The sequence below is a fragment of the Silene latifolia genome, chromosome Y, assembly GCF_048544455.1.
Source record: "Silene latifolia isolate original U9 population chromosome Y, ASM4854445v1, whole genome shotgun sequence".
In the NCBI taxonomy this organism is placed as follows: Eukaryota; Viridiplantae; Streptophyta; class Magnoliopsida; order Caryophyllales; family Caryophyllaceae; genus Silene; species Silene latifolia.
This window is the reverse complement of record NC_133538.1, coordinates 199,155,112-199,178,130: the sequence shown is the minus strand read 5'-3', so window position 1 is coordinate 199,178,130 and position 23,019 is coordinate 199,155,112. Positions and strand designations below refer to the sequence as shown.

Below are 23,019 nucleotides of genomic sequence, written 5' to 3'. Positions count from 1 at the left end.
TTGATCTTGAATTTTTTTTGGTGTATATGTCGCTTACTTTTAGTTTTTTTTTTACCAATTTGCCGCATGTGAAGATTTTTTTTATCAATTTATGATTGGTCTCCTACTTTTTTTTACCAATCTGGTTGTTTGGCTGATTTACATGTAATGAATTAGTACCTTTTGAGTTTCTTTCAAAAAAAAAAAATAAAAAAAAAAATAAAAAGGAATAATTGACAAGAATAATCCCACCTTTTGCCTCTCTTCTCAAAACAATCCCACCTTTTATTAATCCCAAAATAATCCCACCTTTATACCCTATCTTCCTCAAATGAACCAGATGACTGGTTACTTGGTTAACCAATTTTTCTCTTTTTATTTTTTTTTTATTAAATCATACTGCTTTACCCCATTGTCCTCTTAACATTTATCAGACAACAACCATCTTTGTTTTTTGATTTTAATTCTTCCATCACCATTTCATATCTTAATTCTTAAATTTAATTGCCCTCACTCCGTCCACTACCACTGCCTCCACCACCGTCGTGTCTCCCTCCATTACCCCTTATTCCCTCCGTCTCATCTATCTTTTGAGATAATATTGAAAATGCATACAAAATAATAAATTTTCATAGTTTTTTTTAATAGAAGAGGATAGTAACAATTAGAATAAACACCAAATTCAAGAGGGTATAATAAAGAAGAAATATTTTAATTTTTTTCATTCATTCTGAGTAATAATCCCGTCTTCTACTGTTAGAAAATCGACGCGGAAGGATTTTATTGGAGAAACGCTATTTGGTTTAAGAGGTGCGTGGCGGAATTAAGGTAGGAATTGTCGGTCAAAGGAGGGTCCGGGAACACAATCGGAGGAGGATCCAAACAAATATAATTGGAACTGGAGATTAAGGTTAAGATTAAGATTATTGGGGTTAATTGTAACAAGAGTAATTAATTGAGTTATGTGATATTATTGTGGTGTTGTGATTAAATTGTTTGAGCTGCTTAATCGTTGTTACTCAATAAGTTTTTTTTTTTTTTTTTTTTTTCTTAACGAGCTTGATTAGGGGTGGGCATAAAGGTTTAATGGTGATGATGAAATTGTGAAAATGGTGGGTTAGTTGTTGTGTAGTTTTGTCGGATAATTAGTGTAAGAACATAGTTTTAGAAGAGGGAATAAAGATTAAAGAGAGTATCGGTCACTTGACCTGATATTGTAGGTAACATTTTCGTATAGCTCGTTTTGAGAAGACTTGGTACAAAGGTGGGATTGTTTTGAGATTAACTAAAGATGGGATTGTTTTGAGAAAAAAGGCAAAAGATGGGATTGTTCTTGTCAATTTTTCCAAATAAAAAATGGAAGAGTTATAGATTCGGGGCCACAAAAGTTCCCGCCATTTTGCACTTCCGCAGCTTTTCTCAAAACCATATTGTGGCGGCAACTCACCAGTCCCGGTATGTTCTACACTTCTAATCTAATCCATTACCAAACTGCAGAGAGAGTAAGAATTAGAAGAGCAGCAAAGTGAGGATTTAGAGAGAGAAATCATGGAAATAGTTCGATCTCAGAAAAAATCTTCGTCCATTATCAACGACGTCGTTTCGGATCTCCCTCTCTACCGTTCTCCACCTCAGCTTGAAGTTCGCCTCGAAGATTTCGAACTCTTCGCCATTGATCGTCTCAGAGGTCCCCTTCTCTCCATTTTCGCTTTTTCTTATTCAGTAAATTGCCAATTTCACAATCAATTTCATTTTTAGGGTTTTATCAATTATTTTTGTGTTTTTTTTGGTGAATTTTAGTGTTGAAGGGGATTTCCGACGGACTTTCTCGCGGCAAAAAACCCGACAAAATGGAAAAATTGGTATACTTATCTTCTGCAATATTAGTCCAATTTGATGATTTAATTAGGTTTAATGCTCTGGTAATTTCGATTTTTTTGATGGAGGATTATATAGATAGTTGATTTAGTAATTGATCCGTTTCATTTAGGTTAACGATTTATGGAAAGCGCATATGAGATATACACTGTCGTCCGAGACTATCAACAAGGATATCATTTCGCACTTCGTTCTCCGTCTTGTTTACTGCCGAACGTAACTACTATAATCTTCACTATAGTCTATATAGCTTTTAGTGTAATACTAATGCTTATGTTTGGATGCTTGTCATTGCTGATAGTTTCGTCTCAATGTGGTTTAAACTAGGGATGAATTGAGAAACTGGTTTTTATCAATGGAGACGACCTTATTTAGGTATAGGTTTAAGCTCAAAAGCCTTGATGCTCAGGTAAATATTAAATTAGTCTAGTAAGATTCGTAATATATAGTATATCTTTTGTTGAAATCTATTATGACGCTATTTAATGGAATGGGCTATTTGATGATTGGAGTGTAATTATATTTGTCTTGTAGAGAGCTCTTATGGCGGAATTTGGACTCCCTTATAAAGCTGTTAGTAATGCAGAATTTGAGGTATTTGGATGTAGAAACATTGTTCATGGACAAAGCAATCTTTGAATTTTGTACTATATTTGTTAGTATGTCTCTCAAGTGTGTACTTTCGCGTATAATGAAACATGCAGAGTGTGAAGGAGAAATTGATACAAGTTGCACGCTCCATGGGGCAGTCTCTCACTAGCGGTAACAAAGTTCACTTTGATGTTTGATAACTTCTAGTGTCGTAATCCATACTAATCATTTTATTTTCATGTTAGAAATTGCCTGCTTATTGCTGCCTATTGCACATCGTGAATTTTCCCCATTTTTGAGCATAAGCTTATAGTCATATTTTGTTTACTTTTGCAGGGGACTTTGTATTCTACAAGGTTAGCACAAAAATTCTTGATTTATACCAGTTTTTTCTTTTATTTTTTTTTCTAAGAAGCAAATTGTTTGAGGAATTTTCCTCTCTTTTATGATAGTGCTTGTTATACTCCATAGATATGTGAAGTGTATCTTCAACACTTCACTTGGTTTGGTGGTTGGACTTACTTAACCTTCTGACACGACATGAAATTTTGATGCTTCTTTTTAGTACAAATACATTACACTTTTTTTTTTTTTTTTTTTTTTTTTTTTTTTTTTTTTTTTTTTTTTTTTTTACCAAATAGCCGTATTCAACACTTGACATCGTGTACGGTCTGACATTTATAGCCGAGTTAGAGTAAGTGAGTAACATAGGATATACTTGATCTTAGCATATACAAGTGCGTTAGCGCAGTAAAAAAATATTCTCTTGTCCAAGTCATCTTCACACGTAGCATGTTGCATGGTTAACAAGACACATTAATTCTACTCGATATTTGTTACTCATTGACAAAAACGAGTTGCTTTTCTGGAGGTAATCTCAGATTTTCTTATTTCATGTGCTAAATCAAGGTACCGTTTGAAGAAGTTCCTGAACTTGTGGCTGGGCGCAGAGTTTACATCCATAAAGGGCATGCATATGTTGCCGTACATCAGGTTATATTATTTGTATCTTTATATGAGTGATATGTTTCATATTGATCTGAAATTCTATAAACATCTTTTGGGTTAAGCTGATTGATATTCTTATTTAGGTTGTTTCTCTCGTGGTTACACAATTTCGGAGCAATCTGTCAAAAGCTCTTATACTCACCAATAGGTTAGTTATGCTATTCTGGCCTTTGGAAATTTCCTTAGATATATTACCATGTTTCAGACTGTTTATTTACTAATCGCTAGATGAAGCAGAAGTAGAGGGATCTGAAGGATATTTGAACTTACTGTTTTCATCCAAGTGTAGTCTCTCTGCTTTTTTGTGATTCCTTAAGATTGGTGTATCACTTATGCAAATCATAGTTGAGGTTGGCAAGATACTTTTTGGTGTTTTAATACTAAAAAGTGAAAACTGATATCGTTACGTAACTAAATAAATCAACCTTCATTCCCATTTTGGTCAAATTATTGAGTCATGGCCTCATGGGTGTGCTGTTTGTTAGCCATTAGATAATAATATCAGTGATAGACAAGACAGCATTGGAGAAGACTTGGGGGTCTCAACAAAATACTTTTGTGGGGGCTAAGGTAAAAGAAAATAATGTCACAAAAATCTGAAAAGAGAGCGAGCCTTGATTACTTTTCTAATTGATCGCAGTGAGTCATTTACCACTAACGTAAACTTACAGGTGAGCTCCTCTGTAGCAGAGGACCTTTTCTTTAAATTTATAATGACGATGAATAATGATCTACATATATTGCATCATGTGGATTCAGGCATGTTTGAGGCACCTCCATTCTATTCTGTTATATCAAGCAATATGCATGATCATATCGAATTGCCTTATAATTTGTTTTTTTTTTTCTTTTCAGAAAATGGACCTCTGTTATCAGTGACCAAGAAAAGAATCGCCTGACTCCAGTAAGTTAGCATACACACAAAAACCATGAATCTCTGGCTTAGGCTCTTTTCTCTAGGGATGTACTACTTGATTTGTTGAATACAATTTTTTCTCTGCAGATTATTGAAGCCCTTAGCACAAGTTATGTGGGACCTGACTATTCTGAGGTAATAATATATTCTCCACTTAAAAGTATCTTAGTCATTGTACATCAACTCACATCCTTTTTTGCTCCTGCCCCCGTAGCCAAAAGAATATGGTGAGGTATCATTGAAGGACCTTGATCGATTTGCAAACAATTCATTTCCATTGTGCATGCGACACCTATTTGAAAAGGTTTGATATTAAGTTGCCTGAACTTCCTTTATTAGTCTCTGACTCTCTTCTTGATTTCTTATGTACTTAACCCAGTCATTTTTATCTCCTCAAAGAAGTTGATTTGTCTGTTCATACTGACTTGTATTCTTTGCTATGGACAGCTAAGGGAAGATCATCACCTCAAATATGGAGGCAGGATGCAGTTAGGTCTTTTTCTCAAGGTACTGCAGTTACTTGAATTGATGCACAATGACTTGATGAGTAATCGTCAACTTAGAGTTATGTTGGAGTTCTAGTTTCTCCTCACAGAATGCTCTGTGTTATGTTCTTTTCAACCTGTATTTGTGTTCCCGTGATCATCAACTAGACATTTTTGGTAATAATCTGCCTTACAAGTCACTTTGTTGTGGGTTTGGTAGGTTCAAATATTGATTCATGTACTTTAGCTTGAAAATGTATTCTTATGCTCTGAAGTTGTTACATTATTAGGTGGAATTATGGTAATTTTTTGACAAGTTGGTTGGATTACTAAATCACTGTGTCAATAGTAACGTGAGCCATGTCACTCTGCTATGATATTGTCTAATGTTTTGCTACAGATAAAAGTACACAGATTGTAAATGTCAATTTATGATCACGCAAGTCATAACTCATAAGACGGAAGAATATAGATTAGGTATGAGGTTGATGATAATCTCATTTATGTTTTGGCAGGGTGTAGGACTTAAATTGGATGATGCTCTTGCGTTTTGGAGATCTGAGTTCTCCAAGAAGGTAATGACTCTAAACGCATTACATGTCATCTCAGAGTTCCGCTGCTGATGAATTAGTATCTCAAAAAAAAAAACTGTGTTTCATAAAGTCTGACTCTCATGTTTATGTGGTTGCAATTCATTGGCCTTTAGCTAGAAATAAAGGCTGATAACCGAACTGATTGATGACGCGTGGCAATTTTTTTCCTTTTTTTAAAGGAAGCCATTAATAGAGGAAATACTAGATGATTAAGCAGTATATCCTGTCACCCTGCTTCTTTTTCATGCATCATAGTAAATCGGAAGTGTAGAATTATGTGGTGTATTTGATAACTGACTAATTGGAGTTACGGAGTCTCATAATGCTTAAGAAAGGTGCCATACTGGCTTAATTTCTTATGGTCCACTTCGATGGAATTTTTGAATGGGATTCTCACAACTTGTCAGGAATGTATAATTCCGTACATAACATACTAAAAATAGATAGTTTTCTAGCGTCTGATGGACTAACAGATGCAGTTCTTTTTAAAGATCCAATGCGCTTAGTCCAAGGCATTGACCTCTCTTTCAATTTGGTAGCTAGAAGGGTTCCTTTGTTTCTCATCCCTAATGAGTCTGGATTCACAGCAGTTAACTCCATGTAGAGTCTACCACTCCACCTTATCTACTCCATTCACTTAATCAGTTATTTGATGGCCAAATTCCCTCTTCATCTGTTGAAAACATATCAGAATAAAGGAAGACTTACCCCTTGTTCTCTGAGTCTCATGCCATACCAAATCACCATCACCACCACCACCACCACCATTTACCACCTTCACCTTAACCGCAAATTGCCACGCACACAACCTGACCTAGCCCTGATTAATCCCATTCTACCCCCTCCCTTGTGTCCACCATCCTGCGCCTACCCCTAAATCTCCTTTTAACTTTTCTAACATTACCACTCCCACCTGGACCTCTGACCTTCACCCCGATCTCATCATAAGCGTAGGCCAGCCCACTTTGCCCTTTGACAATCTCCTCATCGTCAATCTCATATGGCTACTTTTGCTAAAAAAAAGGGGGTTAGGGTTCAGTTTCACAGTGCTGCTACGTGGCTGTGGTAAATTGTACACTAAAGCCTATGCGGTATACTCTATCAGCTTCGCGACAGGTATGCAGGTCAGATGACACCCTATGAAGTATGAATGGTTGGTGAAGCCTTTTAGGAATGGGTTAAACGAAGGTGGTGGTGGCGGTGCAACCTGGGTGCTGGCCGGCATGGGTTGGGGAAGTTGGTGGTTACTGGTGGTAACTTTTATAGTAGTTACACAATAAACGCAGGGTATCCTATTTTGTTTTTAGTGTCTCCTTATCTAAACATACCAAAATGCCATGTAGTACATTTTATACATGAAACGGGGAGATAACATTATTTGATTTTCTCTCATCTTGTACTCCTGTTCCAACTTGTTATTTACATATGAAAACAAGTGGAGTTAGGAGTGTAAATGAATAACAATACCGCTACGGACCTACAATAAGTGCATCAGCTATTTCAGTCATTCTCCTAGTCTTCCCTTTCCTCAATCCATACCATCTCTAATACCCTTCCTAGATCCCGTCAACTTCGATCCCTAGTTATCTTCTCCAGCCTGCCTTTTTTGCAGCTCTCATTTTCTCTCCTAATCTCCTTACGTTGTCCCCTTTCTTCAGGATCAACAAATAAATTAACATGTCGCGGAACTCCAAGTCCCTTATCGAGAACTAGATTCTAGTTTAAACATTTGACAACTAAATTTGACTCTCAAATTAGATAAATTAGACTGTAAGTGGTCCAATCATGATCATGGCAATGACTTGATGCGTAAGTTTATAAAGGCGTACCTTGAGCGCGCTTACGCTCAAGGTTTTGTAAGGCACTAGCCAAAACCTCTCATCGCCTAATGTTTTACTCCTGTACATGTTAGGCCTCTTTAAAATCTTAATAATGGTATTATTACACAATGTTATTTGGAAAATTTACAAAGTTGTTTGCAAAAACAGTGCGTGTTGTGCCTCACCTCCGCGTTCCCTCATCGCCTCAGTGCACCTTTTGCTATTTCAAACTAAGGCCAATATCGCCTTAAAATGCGGTTGCAATAATCTCAAAACCTTAATAACTCGGTCGCTAAGCGGTGCTACGATTTATGAATTTAATACCATGAACTTGGAGAAAGCTTGAATGAGCTTTGACTAGAAAAATTACTGATCTTTCCTGTAAATATTTAAATAAAAAGGTATATACAAATTGCTAGATAAGAATTTTAGCTCATTAGATATTATTTGCTATGTACATCTTGATTGTGCGACACACTAGGTTCTCATTAGTGTTTTCTAATTGTTAAGTGTTAACTGTGGTAGCTTGGCCCTGAGAGATTTGACAAAGAATATTCATACAGCATACGCCATAGCTATGGAAAAGAAGGCAAGCGAGTGGTTAGTTCCCTGTTATTGATGAACTCTTGGCCTGAACAGAGCTATGCCTTTGGTTTACAGCAGTATTGACATTTGATAATTATATTTTCAGGATTATACACCTTATTCTTGTCAGAAGGTCATATCATGCACTCCAGGTGTTGGAGATCATCATGGCTGCCCTTTCCGTCATTTTAGGTGAGTTTGGTTTAAAAGATGATCATGAATATGTAGTTTTATAGACCTCCATATCTGGATTGTCTGGGTAGAGTCATGCGTACCTTTGTTTGTGTTGAATGTAAGTTTGAAGGAAATTGATTACCCGTCTAGGAAGATCGTATTATTGTAATAGTAGAAGTTGATTAATATTATAACTCTAGCATACATCTCTTAGAAAGGTTAGTCTCTTGTGGCTTACCGAATAGTTGAGGATCTTTAATCATGTTCAGGTATTTAAAGGAGATGTATCAGTCAACCACTAGCTTTTCCGGATGGAATAAATATGTTGGGACATTTTTTTGCAGAAGAGAATTTGGTGTTTGGATGTTTTTTGAGTCTAATTTTGGATTTTCTTTTACACCTTATCAGTGATGAAAACCTTAGAGCTGCTTTTAATAAAATGGGTGTGAATAGCCGAGCTATGGTAGATGTGATGGACAAAGTCAAGAACAGACACTATCAGGTAATAGAATTGGCACCAGATCTACCACTTGTACATCTATACAAGTATATACTCATCATCTGATAATGATAATGTATGTGCAGCTAGCGTGCACCTTAACATTTGAAGCTGTTCATGGTGCAACTTGTGATTCTGGAATTAATCATCCTAACCAGTATTTCAGTGATAGCCAAAAGATTTTACAATCAAAGGTATGTTTTAGAACTGCTTATAGTTCTCCAAGTCTGTAACTGTGCGTTAGCTTCCCCCTTTCTCTTGTATTGATTACAATCTCAATCCTCAAGAATAACTTGTAGGAACTTATCAAAGTGAAGTATTTGTGAGTATGAATATCTAACAGTTTGGTGAATTTCTAGAATTTTGATTTGGTCTTTCACATATGCCCTGTTTTTTCCATACTATTAGCTTTCAAAATCATGTTCAACAACATCAGCGCGGTGCATCAAAGGCTCTTCTTGTGGATGGGTCGGATGTAGACAACCTTACCTTTGTGTCGTAAAAACAAGAGGCTCTTTCCTTGTGACTCAAAATGAATCTGTGAACAACCTTACCTTTGTATTGGAAAAACAATAGGTTCTGAAGAGTGTAGGATTCAAGTATCTAAGAGGGGGAGGAGGGTGAATTAGGTACTATTTAAAAATTTCAACTTAATCTTTATTGTATTAAAGTAAGTTGATTAACAAAATGAGAAACAAGTGGATACATCAAATAAATCGAGTAGTTAGAAGTGTATCACGTTTGTTAAAGGGAATTGTTGAAATAGGAAACAACAGTTGTTCTGTCTGTTACTTGTTTGTCTTAGCAAATGAAGTAGGCTACAGACCAGAAGTAACAGTATTCAGGACTGGTGTTTAAAGAAAAATGCAAATGAAGAACAAGTAAACTTATTGCAGCGAAATTAAAAGTAACGAGAGATCAACACAATGATTTTTGAATTGGTTCGGCCAACGCTTTAAGGGCCTACGTCCAATGTTCTTTTTATTGATTAGTTAAGTGATCTACTCCGACTACTTAAAACCCTTACAATAAAAAGGACCAACAACCTACTCCGGTTGCGACAAGAGTTCCAAGACTACTCCGTCTAAGAACTAGACACTCTAACCTAGAATGTTTACAAGATCAAGTTTCCTTAAACTGATTCAAGAAGAAGAATTGAGAAGGACAACTTATTAATCAAACGATTCTAGGTAAGAGAACATGATACTTAAAGCAACGGTAGTAAAGACTGTTGTCACTTGAAGACTTAGAAAGATTTTGCAAATGAAAGAAATGCCTTGAGTTCAGTCTTGGTAAATGAAGGTGATGTAAAACTATTCGGTTTTAAGGAATATAACGGTTTGTGAACTGTTCGTTTTAGATTATCAAGTTATGCAGCGGAAAATAAACGGTTTATTTTGGTTTTGTGTGATAATGAACGGAAATATAAAGGATATGACGTGAATAAACTCTCCTCCCTCGCAAGGAACTCGAACTCACACACGACTGGTTTTGTATGAGTCTCACCTCGCAAGGATTGACTCACACTCAAATCTCTCCCTCGCAAGAAAGAAATAAGACACTTAAAACTCGCAAGCAATAAGTAAGCAACAAGAAAACTTGTATTGATTCTCAAACTCGATGATTTAAAACTGAATACAAAGACCCCTATTTATACTAAATAGACCGACCTTAAACTCCCTAAGCTTCCCTAAACCACACGCCTAAACTGATAAGGAAACCGACCCTTATGATAGCAAAATTGCCTTATTACAACCTTGATAAGATTAAGAAAGAAACAATTAAGAAATAACAACACTACCTTAAGTTTATTGACTAGAATAACGAAAGCAGAAATAAGGTAGGAAGCTCTGAACTGAACTGACTTGGCAGCCCCTCGGATTGCGTGTTGGTTAAACCGACTCTATCCTGTCTCCATTGCTTTTCCACGTTATCAAACCTTCAGAAATGTGAGTTGCATTTCGACTATTCAAGACTTCATTTTCATTTTCTTCAAAGTGTTCCCGCATCATTCTCCCCTTCTTTTTGAGAATTTGACCTCAAATTATCGTCATCTAGGTATGGTGACAAATCCCCAACATTGAACGTCGCACTTACACCTCTATACTCACTCGGCAATTCTAGTATGTAGGCATTAGTCTCATAGCTCTCAAGTATCTTGAATGGTCCATCAGCTCTTGGCATCAACTTATTCTTCCTTTTGGATGGAAAACGTTCCTTCCTTAAGTGTAACCATACTAAGTCTCCAACTTTGAAAACAGGTTGCTTTCGATGTTTGTTCGCCTTCTCCTTGTATCTAGCATTAGCTTTCTCGATTTGTGCTTTAACTTGCTCACAAACTCGAAAAAATCCAGCTTGTCTTTCCTTTGCTTCGAAACTCATCACATCCTTCTTTGGTATAGGAACCAAATCAATAGGAAGATACACATTCACCTCATAAACAATCTCGAATGGTGATCTTCCAGTAGTCATTAACGGCGTGCGATTGTATGCAAACTCGACATGAGCTAATTTAACATCCTAATCTTTCGTACTCTTGCTCTCCAAACCTCGTAACAAGCTTCCCAAAGTTCTATTAGTCACCTGTGTTTGTCCATCTGTTTGTGGATGATGAGAAGTACTAAATAGCAATTTTGTTCCAACTAACCTCCACAATGTCTTCTAAAAATAGCTTAAGAACTTAACATCTCGATCCGACACAATAGTAAGTGGAATACCATGTAATCGAACAATCTCTTTGTAATAAAGTTCAGCAACATTGGTAGCATCATCGGTTTTATGACATAGGATGAAATATGCTCTCTTTGAAAATCGATCAACAACCATAATCGAATCTTTTCCTCTTTGAGTTCTAGGTAAACCAAGTATAAAGTCCATACTCACCTCATTCCACGGTTGTGTTGGTACGGTTGGTACGGGCAGGGGCGTATAAAGTCCCTTGTTGAACGTACTCTTCGCCTTTTGGCACACCAGACACTTAGCCACGATCTCTTGCACATCTTTGCTCATCTTTGGCCAATAAAAATGCTCACTCACAATATCATTAGTCTTGTTCACTCCAAAGTGTCCAGCAATTGCACCACCATGAGCTTCACGAACCAAAAGCTCTCGAATTGAACCATTAGGAATACATAGTCGATTGCCTTTGAATAGATAACCGTCTTGAACAGTATATAACCTCGTTGGCTCTATAATCTCCTTAGCAAACTCCGGATCAACTTTGTACAGTTCCTTGATATGTTCAAATCCAAGCATTCTTGCATCCAACTCGATCAATAAAGTATGTCTTCAAGAGAACGCATCAGCTTCAACATTAGAAAGTAAAAGATTGTAGAAATTCAACCCATTTGGCATGTCTTGGATTTAACTTTTGTTGCCCATGAATATGCTTCAATGCTTCATGATCCGAATGTAACACAAATGGTTTAGGCCGCAAATAATGACCCCAATGATCCAATGCTCTCACAATTGCATAGAACTCCTTATCATAAGTCGAGTAATTCAATCGAGCACCACCCAACTTCTCACTAAAGTATGCTACCGGCCGCTTATCTTGTACCAAAACAGCCCCAATCCCAACTCCACTCGCATCACACTCAACTTAGAACAATTTATCGAAATTAGGAAGTGTTAAAACAGGTGCGGAGCTTAGTTTAGATTTTACCTCTTCGAATGCCTTCTCTCCACTAGGAGTCCATACAAATTCACCTTTCTTCGTCAACTCGATTATAGGTGCCATGATTGTACTGAAATTTTGAATAAATCTTCGATAAAACGAAGCCAAACCATGGAAACTACGAACCTGAGTCGTTGATTTGATTTAGGAACCGGCCATGCTTTGATTGCCTCCACCTCGGACGGATCCATGCTCACACCACTTTCACCCACTATATAGCCTAAGAACACGACGCTTGGCACCATGAATGTGCATTTCTTCTTCTGTTTTCGCAGCATTTTAAACACTTCACGGAGATGTTCAATATGTTCCTCCTTGCTCTTGCTATAGATTAGAATATCGTCAAGATACACCACAACGAACTTGTTTAAGAATGGCCCTTCATTCATCAACTTCATAAACGAACTAGGAGCATTGCAAAGACCAAATGGCATAATGAGCCACTCGTACAAACCTTGCTTAGTCTTGAACGCTGTTTTCCATTTGTCACCTTCACGAATTCTCATTTGATGATATCCACTTCGCAAATCAAGCTTCAAAAATACTCGTGATCCACTCAACTCGTCTAACATATCATCCAATCTCGGCATAGGAAATCGATATTTGATTGTGATATTGTTAACGACTCTACTATCAATACACATCCTCCAAGTCCCATCTTTCTTTGGCACCATGTTCTCCACGAGCTAGAACCTCTTCAACCTCACGAGTCTCCATGAACAACCTCACGAGTCTCCATGAACAAGCTCCCCTTCTTTGATTTTAGCTCATTGATTTTATTAGGTGATAAAGGCTTCAAATTGAATGTTGTTTTGCCCTTGGTCACGCTATATACATTAGTCCTTCCATCATGCTAACCTTTCGATCAAACTGCCATGGTCGTCCCAATAGAATATGGCACGCACTCATAGGAATCACGTCGCACCAAATATCATCATTATAAGGTCCCAAGCTTAAAGAAACCAATGCTTGTTTCCTTACTTGAATTCCATTGTCTCCATTCAACCAATGCAATTTATACGGTCTATCATGATTCTTGGTTTGTAATTTCAACTCATCAACTAATTCTTTTGACACAACATTGATACATGAACCACTATCAATGATTAGATTGCAAATTTTAGCATGTACCTTGCAACGAGTGTGAAAATATTTGCTCCCTTTGTTCAGCTTCAACCGGAGTTGTTTCCACGCGAAGATTGCGAATCACCAAACACTACCCTTCACTCAATGGATCAACATCATAGGACACGCCTTCTTCGTTCTCCTCAATATCAGACAGTGTGAACTGTTCAGATGAAACAAATTTTGGAACTATGTTGCTCAATTTTTGAGTGGTGTGTGCTCGCTTTTGTGGACATACATTTGCTATGTGTTCATAGCATTGGCATTTGAAACATCTCATTGAGTTACTTTTAGGCTCCACGACTCCCTTACCTTTGACTTTCACGTCCTCTTTCACGACTTCCTTTGGCTTGCTAGATGTTGGTTTCGAATAAGAACTCGAGCCAGAACTTGCACCCCTTGAATAAGCATAGGGTTTTCTTGTTTTGTCTTGCTTTTCAAACTTTAGAGCCAATCTACAAACATCATCGAATCCATTGTAAATCTGAACTTCGACTCTATTAGCAATCGAGGGCGTGAGACCCTTGATAAATCTTGCAACCCTAAGCTCTTCCTTCTCTTCAAGATCACAAACAATCGTCATCTTTTCGAATTCTTTAATATACTCGGCCACGGACAGATTATCTTGTGACAAAGCTTGCAACTTTAGGTAATTTTCTTCCTCATAGTCTCTTGGTAAGAATCTCCTCATAAGATGCTTCTTTAGCTTCTCCCAAGTATGAATCTTACTCTTGTCTCGCTTTCTCTGCTTTTTCAAGTTTTCATACCACAATGATGCATATTTAGTAAGTTTTAGAATAGCTACCTTGAATTGTTTATGCTCAATTGTATTCCTTGTATTCAAAGACTCGTTCAACTTGCCTAATCCAATCCAAGAACTTCTCGGAATCCAAATCACCATTAAAATTAGACCTCGATCATCATCGTTCTTGCTTTCCTTCTTAGGTTTGAAAACTGCATCGTCTGAATCTGACCCACATGATCTACTTCGGCTTGGACTTCGTTCTCTACCACGTCCAATTGGAAGTTTCTTCATCATATATTTTAGTTCAGCCATTGCTTCCCTCATCTCATCTATTTGAGTTTGAAGCGTGCTTGTAACGTCACCAGTACCCTTTTGCTTGAATCGGCATCTCCTGGCATCTTCACTTCCAAAGATTAACTTGTTAAGAAACGAATTAATAACCTGGCTTTGGTAACCAATTTGATGTAAAACTATTCGGTTTTAAAGAATAGAACGGTTTTGTGAATTGTTCGTTTTAGATTATCAAGTTACGCAGCGGAAATTAAACGGTTTATTTTGGTTTTGTGTGATAATGAACGGAAATATAAAGGATATGACGTGAATAAACGCTCCTCCCTCGCAAGGAACTCGAACTCACACACGACTAGTTTTGTATGACTCTCACCTCGCAAGGATTGACTCACACTCAAATCTCTCTCTCGCAAGAAAGAAATAAAACACTTAAAACTCACAAGCAATAAGTAAGCAACAAGAAAACTTGTATTGATTCTCAAACTCGATGATTAAAAACTTAATATAAAGACCTCTATTTATACTAAATAGACCGACCTTAAACTCCCTAAGCTTCCTTAAACCACACGCCTAAACTGACAAGGAAACCGACCCTTATGATGGCAAAATTGCCTTATTACAACCTTGATAAGATTAGGAAAGAAACAATAAGGAAATAACACTACCACCTTAAATTTATTGACTAGAATAAAGAAAGCAGAAATAAGGAAACTAATAATCATAGCTAGCTCTGAACTGACACCGACTTGGCAGCCCCGCGTGTTGGTTAAACCGACTCCATCCTGTCTCCATTGCTTTTCCACGTTATCATATTCACGATACTTAGCCCATTTTGAAACCTTCAGAAATGTGAGTTACATTTTGACTAATTAAGACCTCATTTTCATTTTCTTCAAGTGCTCCCGCATGAGAAGGAAAGGAGTGCTCCTTTTATTGAGAGACAAACTAGGGTTTTGAAGATGAAATCTTTTTGTAGAAAACAAACAAATGTTTTGACCTTTCCAAGTTTGCACAAAAAGAGAGCATTCTTCCAAAGGTGAAAGAAGAAAAGAGGCTTTGTAATCATCCTAAAAGGTCTTTGTAAATCAGTCACAAAGCAAAGTTGACAATCAAATGAGGACATTTTAGAAAATCAATTTTGGAAAGAAACAAGTTCTACTTTCCAAAGGTCATGATAAAATGTTTTGCCAATTTGAGTAAAGCCCTTTTAAAAGATACCATTGGGATATTCTTTTTTTGATAAAAAACTTTTCATTTAAATTCAGAAATGTAAATTTCAAAAATAGAAGTTTGTATTTGAAAGCTTGAGTATTTTTGAAACCAACGACTCTCTTCAAGTGACACGAACTAGAGCAACAGTCTTGCTTACTGTTGCTTTGATAAGCAGACTGTTGTTGAACAGTAAGTAGACCGTTGCTTATGCTTAGTACTATACTCCCTTACCCTTACATAAGTGACTCTATTACAACACAAGTCTTTGGTAGCTTCATCAACACTTCTTGACCTTGAACATTTGATTAATTCTTGATTAGGGGGTTGGACTTAATCCTAAAATGAAACACTTTGAAACACAATTAAAATGGGCATGTCATCATCCATAATTAGGTTCTAACAGGTTCTTTCCTTGTGACTCACAATGAATTTGTTTAAAAAATGTGATTAGGAACTCCTACTTAAAATACAAGCGCACAACCTAGTGAGTCATTTTGCTTTATTCCGTCATACAGCCAAAACATAGTTAATCTTAGGCTCCATTCCACTTGAAAAAATAATTAAATCATGTTATGATGAGCAATTTCTCTTGCTATCTACATCACTATGTATGCACTTGAACAACTTTACATTTTCTTGTGTACAAATGGGTGCAATTTTTTTTATAAGTTTTGATTTGATTTTGGTAGTCTTGAATGTATCAATTGTCACATAACTAGTGCTACTTAAGTCATTGACCCCTAATCCCATTGAACATGTTTTGAGAGCACTGGATTGTAATTGAGTGCACCTCCCTTGAAAGGGTTTCTATTTGTGATTCTCAAGAATGAGGATAAGGACCATAGTTATGCATATATGAGCTTCAAGCCCGTTGAAGGTTTGTCGTTTGTCTTGACCGTTACCGGTGGGTTCCTTAAACTTTGGCTCGCCATTGGCGCTGTGAGGTCCACTCCTGAAGTTCTCCCTTCTCTTGACAACCCCCAATTCTTTTCTTCCATACTTCAAAATTCAAATGCCTAATTTCCCAAGTGATCAAAACTCGTGTGCTTTTACTTGCTGTCCCTTTGCAAGCTAGGTGAAGCAAGTACCCAAACTCGTGAAGCAAGTACCTAAAGAGATTCTGAAGGCTAAGACACGTGGAGTCAGTTAAGATTGCTTTATTAGGCAAAGCTTACAACAGAGTTTACAAGGCTTGAAGTCGTGTATGTTTGGATGATGGCAAATGAATGCCAAGCCCCTATTTATGGGGTTCCAAAGCAATTGGAACCCCAACCTGTATTTTCTACCTAAAATGTTCTAGAATCTAGACTACTAAAACTTACAATAGAACTCTACTATGTACAAAAGATACCCAGAGGCCAGAACATCCAAGAATGTACATGATAATCCGAGGCATATCTACAATGTCGTAAATGATCTTTGAAGGATCTATTCTCCTCTAGTGAATTCTGGGAAATCCCAGTCCCTTGATCAATACTTCTTGCTATTCAATATATTAGATTTCTTGAATCTTTCACTTGGCATCCTGCAGTATTTTTTTCATATCCAAATGCTCCGTATCCTTACTGGCATTTCCAACCAATCAACCATAGAAAACCATTCTCATGATGTCTTACTCAACGCAGCGTTGGAAAACGAATGACAAAAACTTGCTGTTACCTTTTTGCGTCAGCAACATTGGCTTGTAGAAATTGTTTTTTGGTAGTACTTCTCTATTTTTGCTTGAAGAACAATTTGTTTGGCGAGCCCCTTTTTGTTAAATGTGCTTTATGTTGTACAGGGAATTGTAAGCCTCTTGCAGCGCCTATTGAATTTTTTTCCCCATTTCTCACGTAAAGTTTCCCATTTGGTTCGAGAAAAGGCATTCCCATTTGGTGACTTATAGGAGTGGAGGAAATGCTAGTCAAATTGACTTCCTTTTGGTAAGGAATGTGTGGAGGAAAGAGCACCGATTGCAAGGTCATACCCGGAGAAAGTCACGCAACACAACATAGACTAGTGGTGCTTGATTTTCGGGGTAAAAGAGACATGAGGAAGAGAAAGATAATCGGTGAGGCACGAATCAAGTGGTGGAAGCTACAAGGGGCAAACCAACAAGCGTTTTTGGATAAGGTCGAAAGTAGCGATATTTAGTCGAATTGCAAGGAAAAGGATATTGATGCAACGTGGGATAAATTGGAGCATGTTGTAAAGGATTTGGCGAGGGAGGTGTTAGGGGAATCTAAAGGGAATAAACCATTAAGTAAGGACACATCTTGGTGGAACGAGGAGGTAAGACAAGCGATAAAGACAAAACGTGAATGCTAAAAGGTTTTGGGGAAATGCATGAGTGATGAGAACTTTGAAAAGTACAAGGAGGCTAGACAAGCCGCTAAAAAGGCAGTGCGGGATGTGAGGGCAAAAGTTAACCAAGAAGTGTATGCCAGGTTGGACAGGAGAGAAGGATATCTATAAACTGGCTCGCATAAGAGACCGAAAGACGAGGGATATTGGGAGAGTTAGGTGTGTGAAAGATATGGACGACAAGGTTCTGGTTCAGGATAACGAAATAAAGGCTAGATGGAGTTCTTACTTTGATACTTTATTCAATGGACATCAGGAGCAAGGTTTTGGGGATGTAGAAGTAACACCAAGCATGGTTAATCGGGAATTTGTGCGTATAATACAAAAGAGCGAAGTTAGAAAAGCGTTAAGGAAGATGGGGTCAAAGAAAGCAGAGGGACCGGATGGTATACCCATAGAAGTTTGGAGGTGCTTCGGGGAGAAAGGAATCGAATGGGTAACCATGCTTTTCAACAAGGTTTGGAGGAGCAATAAGATGCCATCAGCTTGGAGGAGAAGCACTCTTGTCCCTTTGTACAAGAACAAAGGTGATGTGCAAGAGTGTTTCAATTATCGGGGAATTGAACTTATGAGTCATACGATGAAGTTATGGGAGCAGATACTCGAGCAAATGCTTAGGAGATGTGTAGACATCTCGGATAACCAATTTGGATTTATGCCCGGGAGATCGACTATGGATGCGATTTTTATCATGAGACAGTTGATGGAACACCATCGGGACAAGAAGGACTTGCATATGGTTTTTATTGACTTGGAAAAGGCATATGATAGGGTACCAAGAGAAGTGCTTTGGTGGGCTTTGGCGAGAAAGGGTGTGTCTCAAAAATATATTGACCTCATAAAGGACATGTATGAGGGGGCTAGTGCAAGTGTTCACACTAATGTTGGGAGAACGGAAGAATTTCTCATTACCATCAGGGTGCATCAAGGTTCCGCACTTAGTCCTTTTCTCTTTGCTATAGTTATGGATGAGTTGACAAGGGATATTCAGGACGACATCCCTTGGTGTATGATGTTTGCCGATGATATTGTATTGATTGATGAGACGAAAGAGGGGGTGGAGAGAAAGTTGGAATTGTGGAGGCATACCTTAGAGACTCGTGGGTTTAGGCTGAGCAGGAGTAAGACCGAGTATTTGAGGTGTCAGTTCACTAAAGTAGTGGCGGGGTCGAGATCGACAGAGGCTGGGAGTATTATTTTCGATGGTGATGTTGAGGGGTCATATTTCTTCAGATATCTAGGATCTATTATTCAAAAAGATGGGGAGTTAGAGGGAGATGTGGCTCACAAAATTAAAGCGGGATGGTTGAAATGGAAGAGTGCTTCAGGGTTTTTATGCGATAGAGATATGCCCCACAGATTAAAGGGAAAATTTTATCGCACGACAATTAGGCCTGCCGAGTGTTAGGCCGTGAAACATTGTCACATTCAAAAGATAAGTGTGGCGGAGATGCGTATGTTGAGGTGGATGTGCGGACATACAAGGAAAGATTGATTAAGGAATGAAGTGATTAGGGAAAAGGTAAAAGTGGCGCCAATAGAGGACAAGATGATGGAAAATCGACTAAGATGGTTTGGCCATGTGGGAAGGAGACCTATGGACGCACCAGTTAGGAGGCTGGAGACTTGGAGAACAGAAAAGGTCCCTGGAGGTAGAGGGAGACCGAGACAGACATGGTTGAGAGTGATAGAGCACGATATGAGATTTCTGGAGGTTGAGGAGTATGGTGACGGAGAGGGCACAATGGAGGGAAATGATACATGTGGATTTTTAGTATTTGATGTTTTTTTACGTATTTAGTGTTTTTATTTAATTTTTTTTAAAAAAATTATTTGTTCTTCTCTCCTTTATTACACCTTTTTTTACCAACCACTTTCTTATATATTTTACTTGGTTTACTTTTAAGGCATTCCGGATCCTTAATTCTATTTCGGTTTTCAAAATCGTTTAATCTTTTCTCCCGATTTAAATTTTAAGTTTTTATAAAAGAAATCCGGAATTCGATTTTAAAACCTGTAAGTTTACCTTTACTTTGTATTACATTTTCGCTCTCCCTTTTGTTTTTCATTTTTCCCTTTTCTATTCGCATTTTGAGGTGTGCGTTTACCCAGGGACGGTCTAAAGGATGATTCATGTCAGCCGACCCCAAATCATTTTGGAATTAAGGCTCTGATGTTGTTGTTGTTGTTGTTGTTGTATTTCTCACGTAAAATTGCCCATTTTTTTCTTTATTGCAGATTTCTCCGGCTGTTTGAATATCTAATACTAACAGGCAATGAAATGAACCTATCTATGGCCCTTAGGTATTTTTTAATTCTTTTGAAGCTTAAGATTTGTCTTTTTACCCGACTAAACCCCTGAACAAGTGAAGCAAGTGATGACCATGTATCTTTGTAATTAGTATCTCTCCAAACTTTTTGCACCATTCATTAGGAATTAGGAAATAAGCTTCTATGAATGTCCTATTAGAACTCAGTACTCAGTACTTGGTACTTGGTGCTTCTGTTTAAATCACGCCTGCATTTTCTGTTTGATCTTTGTGTGATCGTTTCAAGATATCATCACACATCTTATGTGCGAAATTGCTGGTTGATCTGTTGCTGAAATGTGGATTAGTTGACAAAGGATTTACTGTTATATGATACATAGTACTTGGCAATATATTATTTTGAATATTGCTTTGTTTTGACAATGAAATCTAGATAAAGAAATTGTTAACGGTTTGAGCAGTCCGATGAGTGTTTGGATAATATAGGGCGACATGGCAACAAAGTTAATAGTTGCGGGGATTGTGGGTCATACAGGAGGGTGGATTGGTGGAAGTGTGGAACCATCCCCTATGTTAGAATGAGGCTTTTGCCTTTTATTGGTTTACCTCTTGATAAACTCTAGTGTGACAGGCAGTACTGAGCTGTTTGGACGTTTTTCGACTATTTGGAAGGAGCCATGGAATCAATCCACGATAGTCAAGGACATGGTATATATGATTTTATTAGTTGAACATAAATCATATAGATACAGTGTGTTCAATGTTAGATTGAGGTCTGTAACTTGAGTAGTTTGTTTAATATTAAACGAATCAAATCATGTGCCTGGGTGCATTTAACTCTGTTTTGATTCTCTTATTTATGTGTTCTTTTGCACATTGGGTGTATTTTGTTATATATTTTTGGAGCTCTCGAGAGAGATACATTAGTCATGAATCTCGTCGTACAGAATTGTGGCCACCTAGTTTGTGTTCATGAGCTGAAAGATTGAACTCTGGAACAATTCGTTTGATCCAAAAACACAGTTTTGTATTGTAGCCTAAAACACCTTGCTTAACATAACCTTGCTTACACATTTTCCAGCTAAAGACCTTGGACTCTTGGTCAACTGACATCATTGTCATCTCTGTGATTCCGCTGATATCTTCCGTCTTGTTGTGTTGGTAAGTTTGCATCTGTATAGCGGGCTTGAAAGACTCTCCTGGGTTATGCATTAAGAAATCAAAGTTGGTTATAATATGTCCACAATCAGCAATGATAATGACAGGACTTGGTGCCTTACGGAATTAGGATGTATAATAACATCACTAGTTTTAGTTCTAATTTCCCCCACTTTAGGGTTCGTTATCAACTCTAGTGTTGTATTCTCTGAATTCGAAGATTACCTGAGGCGTGTAGGAATTCTTTTACATTTAGATCTATGCTATGCAAGCATGAGCAGAGCTGGATCACCATTACTCAATATGTAATTTATTCTGTTATTCCGTTGTGCTGTAGATTTTATTTGACCCTGCTCTTAACGTACTGTAATGTGGAGAGAGCTTCAATCCCCATATAAGCATCATGAGTTTATTAGTTTTGTTATGAAATAGCATTTGCACTTATTAAGTTGACTCTCCTGATTTGTGTAATCTTAGGTCTAAATCGACTTGAGCTTAATAAATACAGCTCTAATATTAATTAATACGTCACATGTGAATTCCTGAGATGAGTAAGAGTTAGTTGAATTAATGAGTTGAGTAGATGCAAATGAATAATATAAACTTTAAAAGTAATGAATTATCACAAATTTTCATTATAGACGAGAGATCCGTCTATAGTTATAGATGGACCAAATATCCACCTTATAAGCCTAAGACAAGCAACAAGTTGCATGGTGGAGTCTAAAAATATCTCCGCTTTAAGCATATTTAACTCGTTTTTTACTTTAGACGAATATATCCGTCTATAGTAAGACTAATTGATAAATTATCTAGGATGATATTCATCATGATATTCATCATGTGAATTCTATGATGAGCTCTCACCATATTGGTAATTAATTATCTTAGGATGAAAAGTAATGCACTAATGCTTTTTTTTCTTTTTTTTTTTTTTACGTCAGTGTGAAATAGACGGCCCAATTATGCTATAGTCTTCACTAAAGCATGAGCAATCCTATTAAGTTGCATAGAGCAATGACTAAGAGAGAAGCAATGACATGAAATAGCTAAAGTAGTAATAATTTGAATAATGGGGGCATCATCTTGATTAACGCCTATGCCATTGACTTGAAAAGCAAGATTTAGGCAATCCCTGTTTCATCAATGTGCCTGAACCCTCTTAAAACAGCATTGGAAAATGCAAAATTATAGTGCCATAGTTTTCGCCTGAAAGTCGATTTAGCCCAGAAGTCCGTTGGTCAAAGTGAAAGTTAACACCTGACATGTCTTGAAACAGCCAACCCGCAAGAGGATTTAAAATTTGATTTCCATGGCGCATCACATTTAATTCTGATATGCCCTGAACAGAGCCTATTTCCAATCAAAATATGCGGGAAGTGGTTTCGAATTTTAAATGCAACTAGTATCCGGCCTACCTCTATTTAGCATTAAAATTTATTTTCAATTAAATAAAATTACTTTAAAGTTGCATAACTCATAAATTTATCATTAATATATTTTTCTATGACATATCTTAAAATTACGATGAAATAAATAATGATACAAATTCACTACTCCCGGTATTAATATTTTACTTAAATCGATTGATTAGCTAATTGGTCATATATACTTTCTTTTGTTGCTAAATCCCGCGCAACATTTTACTATATCCCACGCACCTTACTCTAT

General features: G+C 37.2%; 1 protein-coding gene across 3 annotated transcripts; it reads left to right on the top strand.

Moving 5' to 3' along the window:
- Positions 1 to 1,432: 1,432 nt before the first annotated feature.
- On the top strand, positions 1,433 to 21,796 carry LOC141626336 (putative DNA primase large subunit). 3 transcript variants are annotated; one of them, XM_074440206.1, is made up of 20 exons: positions 1,433 to 1,666; positions 1,780 to 1,841; positions 1,970 to 2,073; positions 2,185 to 2,266; positions 2,392 to 2,451; positions 2,562 to 2,619; positions 2,785 to 2,804; positions 3,358 to 3,441; positions 3,540 to 3,604; positions 4,312 to 4,360; positions 4,460 to 4,507; positions 4,587 to 4,676; positions 4,820 to 4,879; positions 5,373 to 5,432; positions 7,796 to 7,870; positions 7,962 to 8,047; positions 8,438 to 8,531; positions 8,615 to 8,722; positions 20,159 to 20,224; positions 21,272 to 21,796. In XM_074440206.1, the coding sequence occupies exons 1-19, from the start codon at positions 1,528 to 1,530 to the stop codon at positions 20,174 to 20,176; spliced, it is 1,362 nt and encodes a 453-aa protein (XP_074296307.1). In that variant the 5' UTR covers positions 1,433 to 1,527; the 3' UTR covers positions 20,177 to 20,224; positions 21,272 to 21,796. The 3 variants fall into 3 exon arrangements, with proteins under 3 accessions (XP_074296307.1, XP_074296308.1, XP_074296306.1); XM_074440207.1 differs by lacking the exon at positions 21,272 to 21,796 and adding an exon at positions 20,822 to 21,066; XM_074440205.1 differs by lacking the exon at positions 20,159 to 20,224.
- Positions 21,797 to 23,019: the final 1,223 nt, after the last annotated feature.

Coding starts and splice junctions, on each gene's coding strand:
- LOC141626336 (XM_074440205.1), top strand. CDS start 1,528: ATGGAAATAGTTCGATCTCAGAAAAAATCTTCGTCCATTATCAACGAC. Junction 1,667..1,779: donor CGCCATTGATCGTCTCAGAG/GTCCCCTTCTCT, acceptor GGTGAATTTTAG/TGTTGAAGGGGATTTCCGAC. Junction 4,880..5,372: donor AGTTAGGTCTTTTTCTCAAG/GTACTGCAGTTA, acceptor ATGTTTTGGCAG/GGTGTAGGACTTAAATTGGA.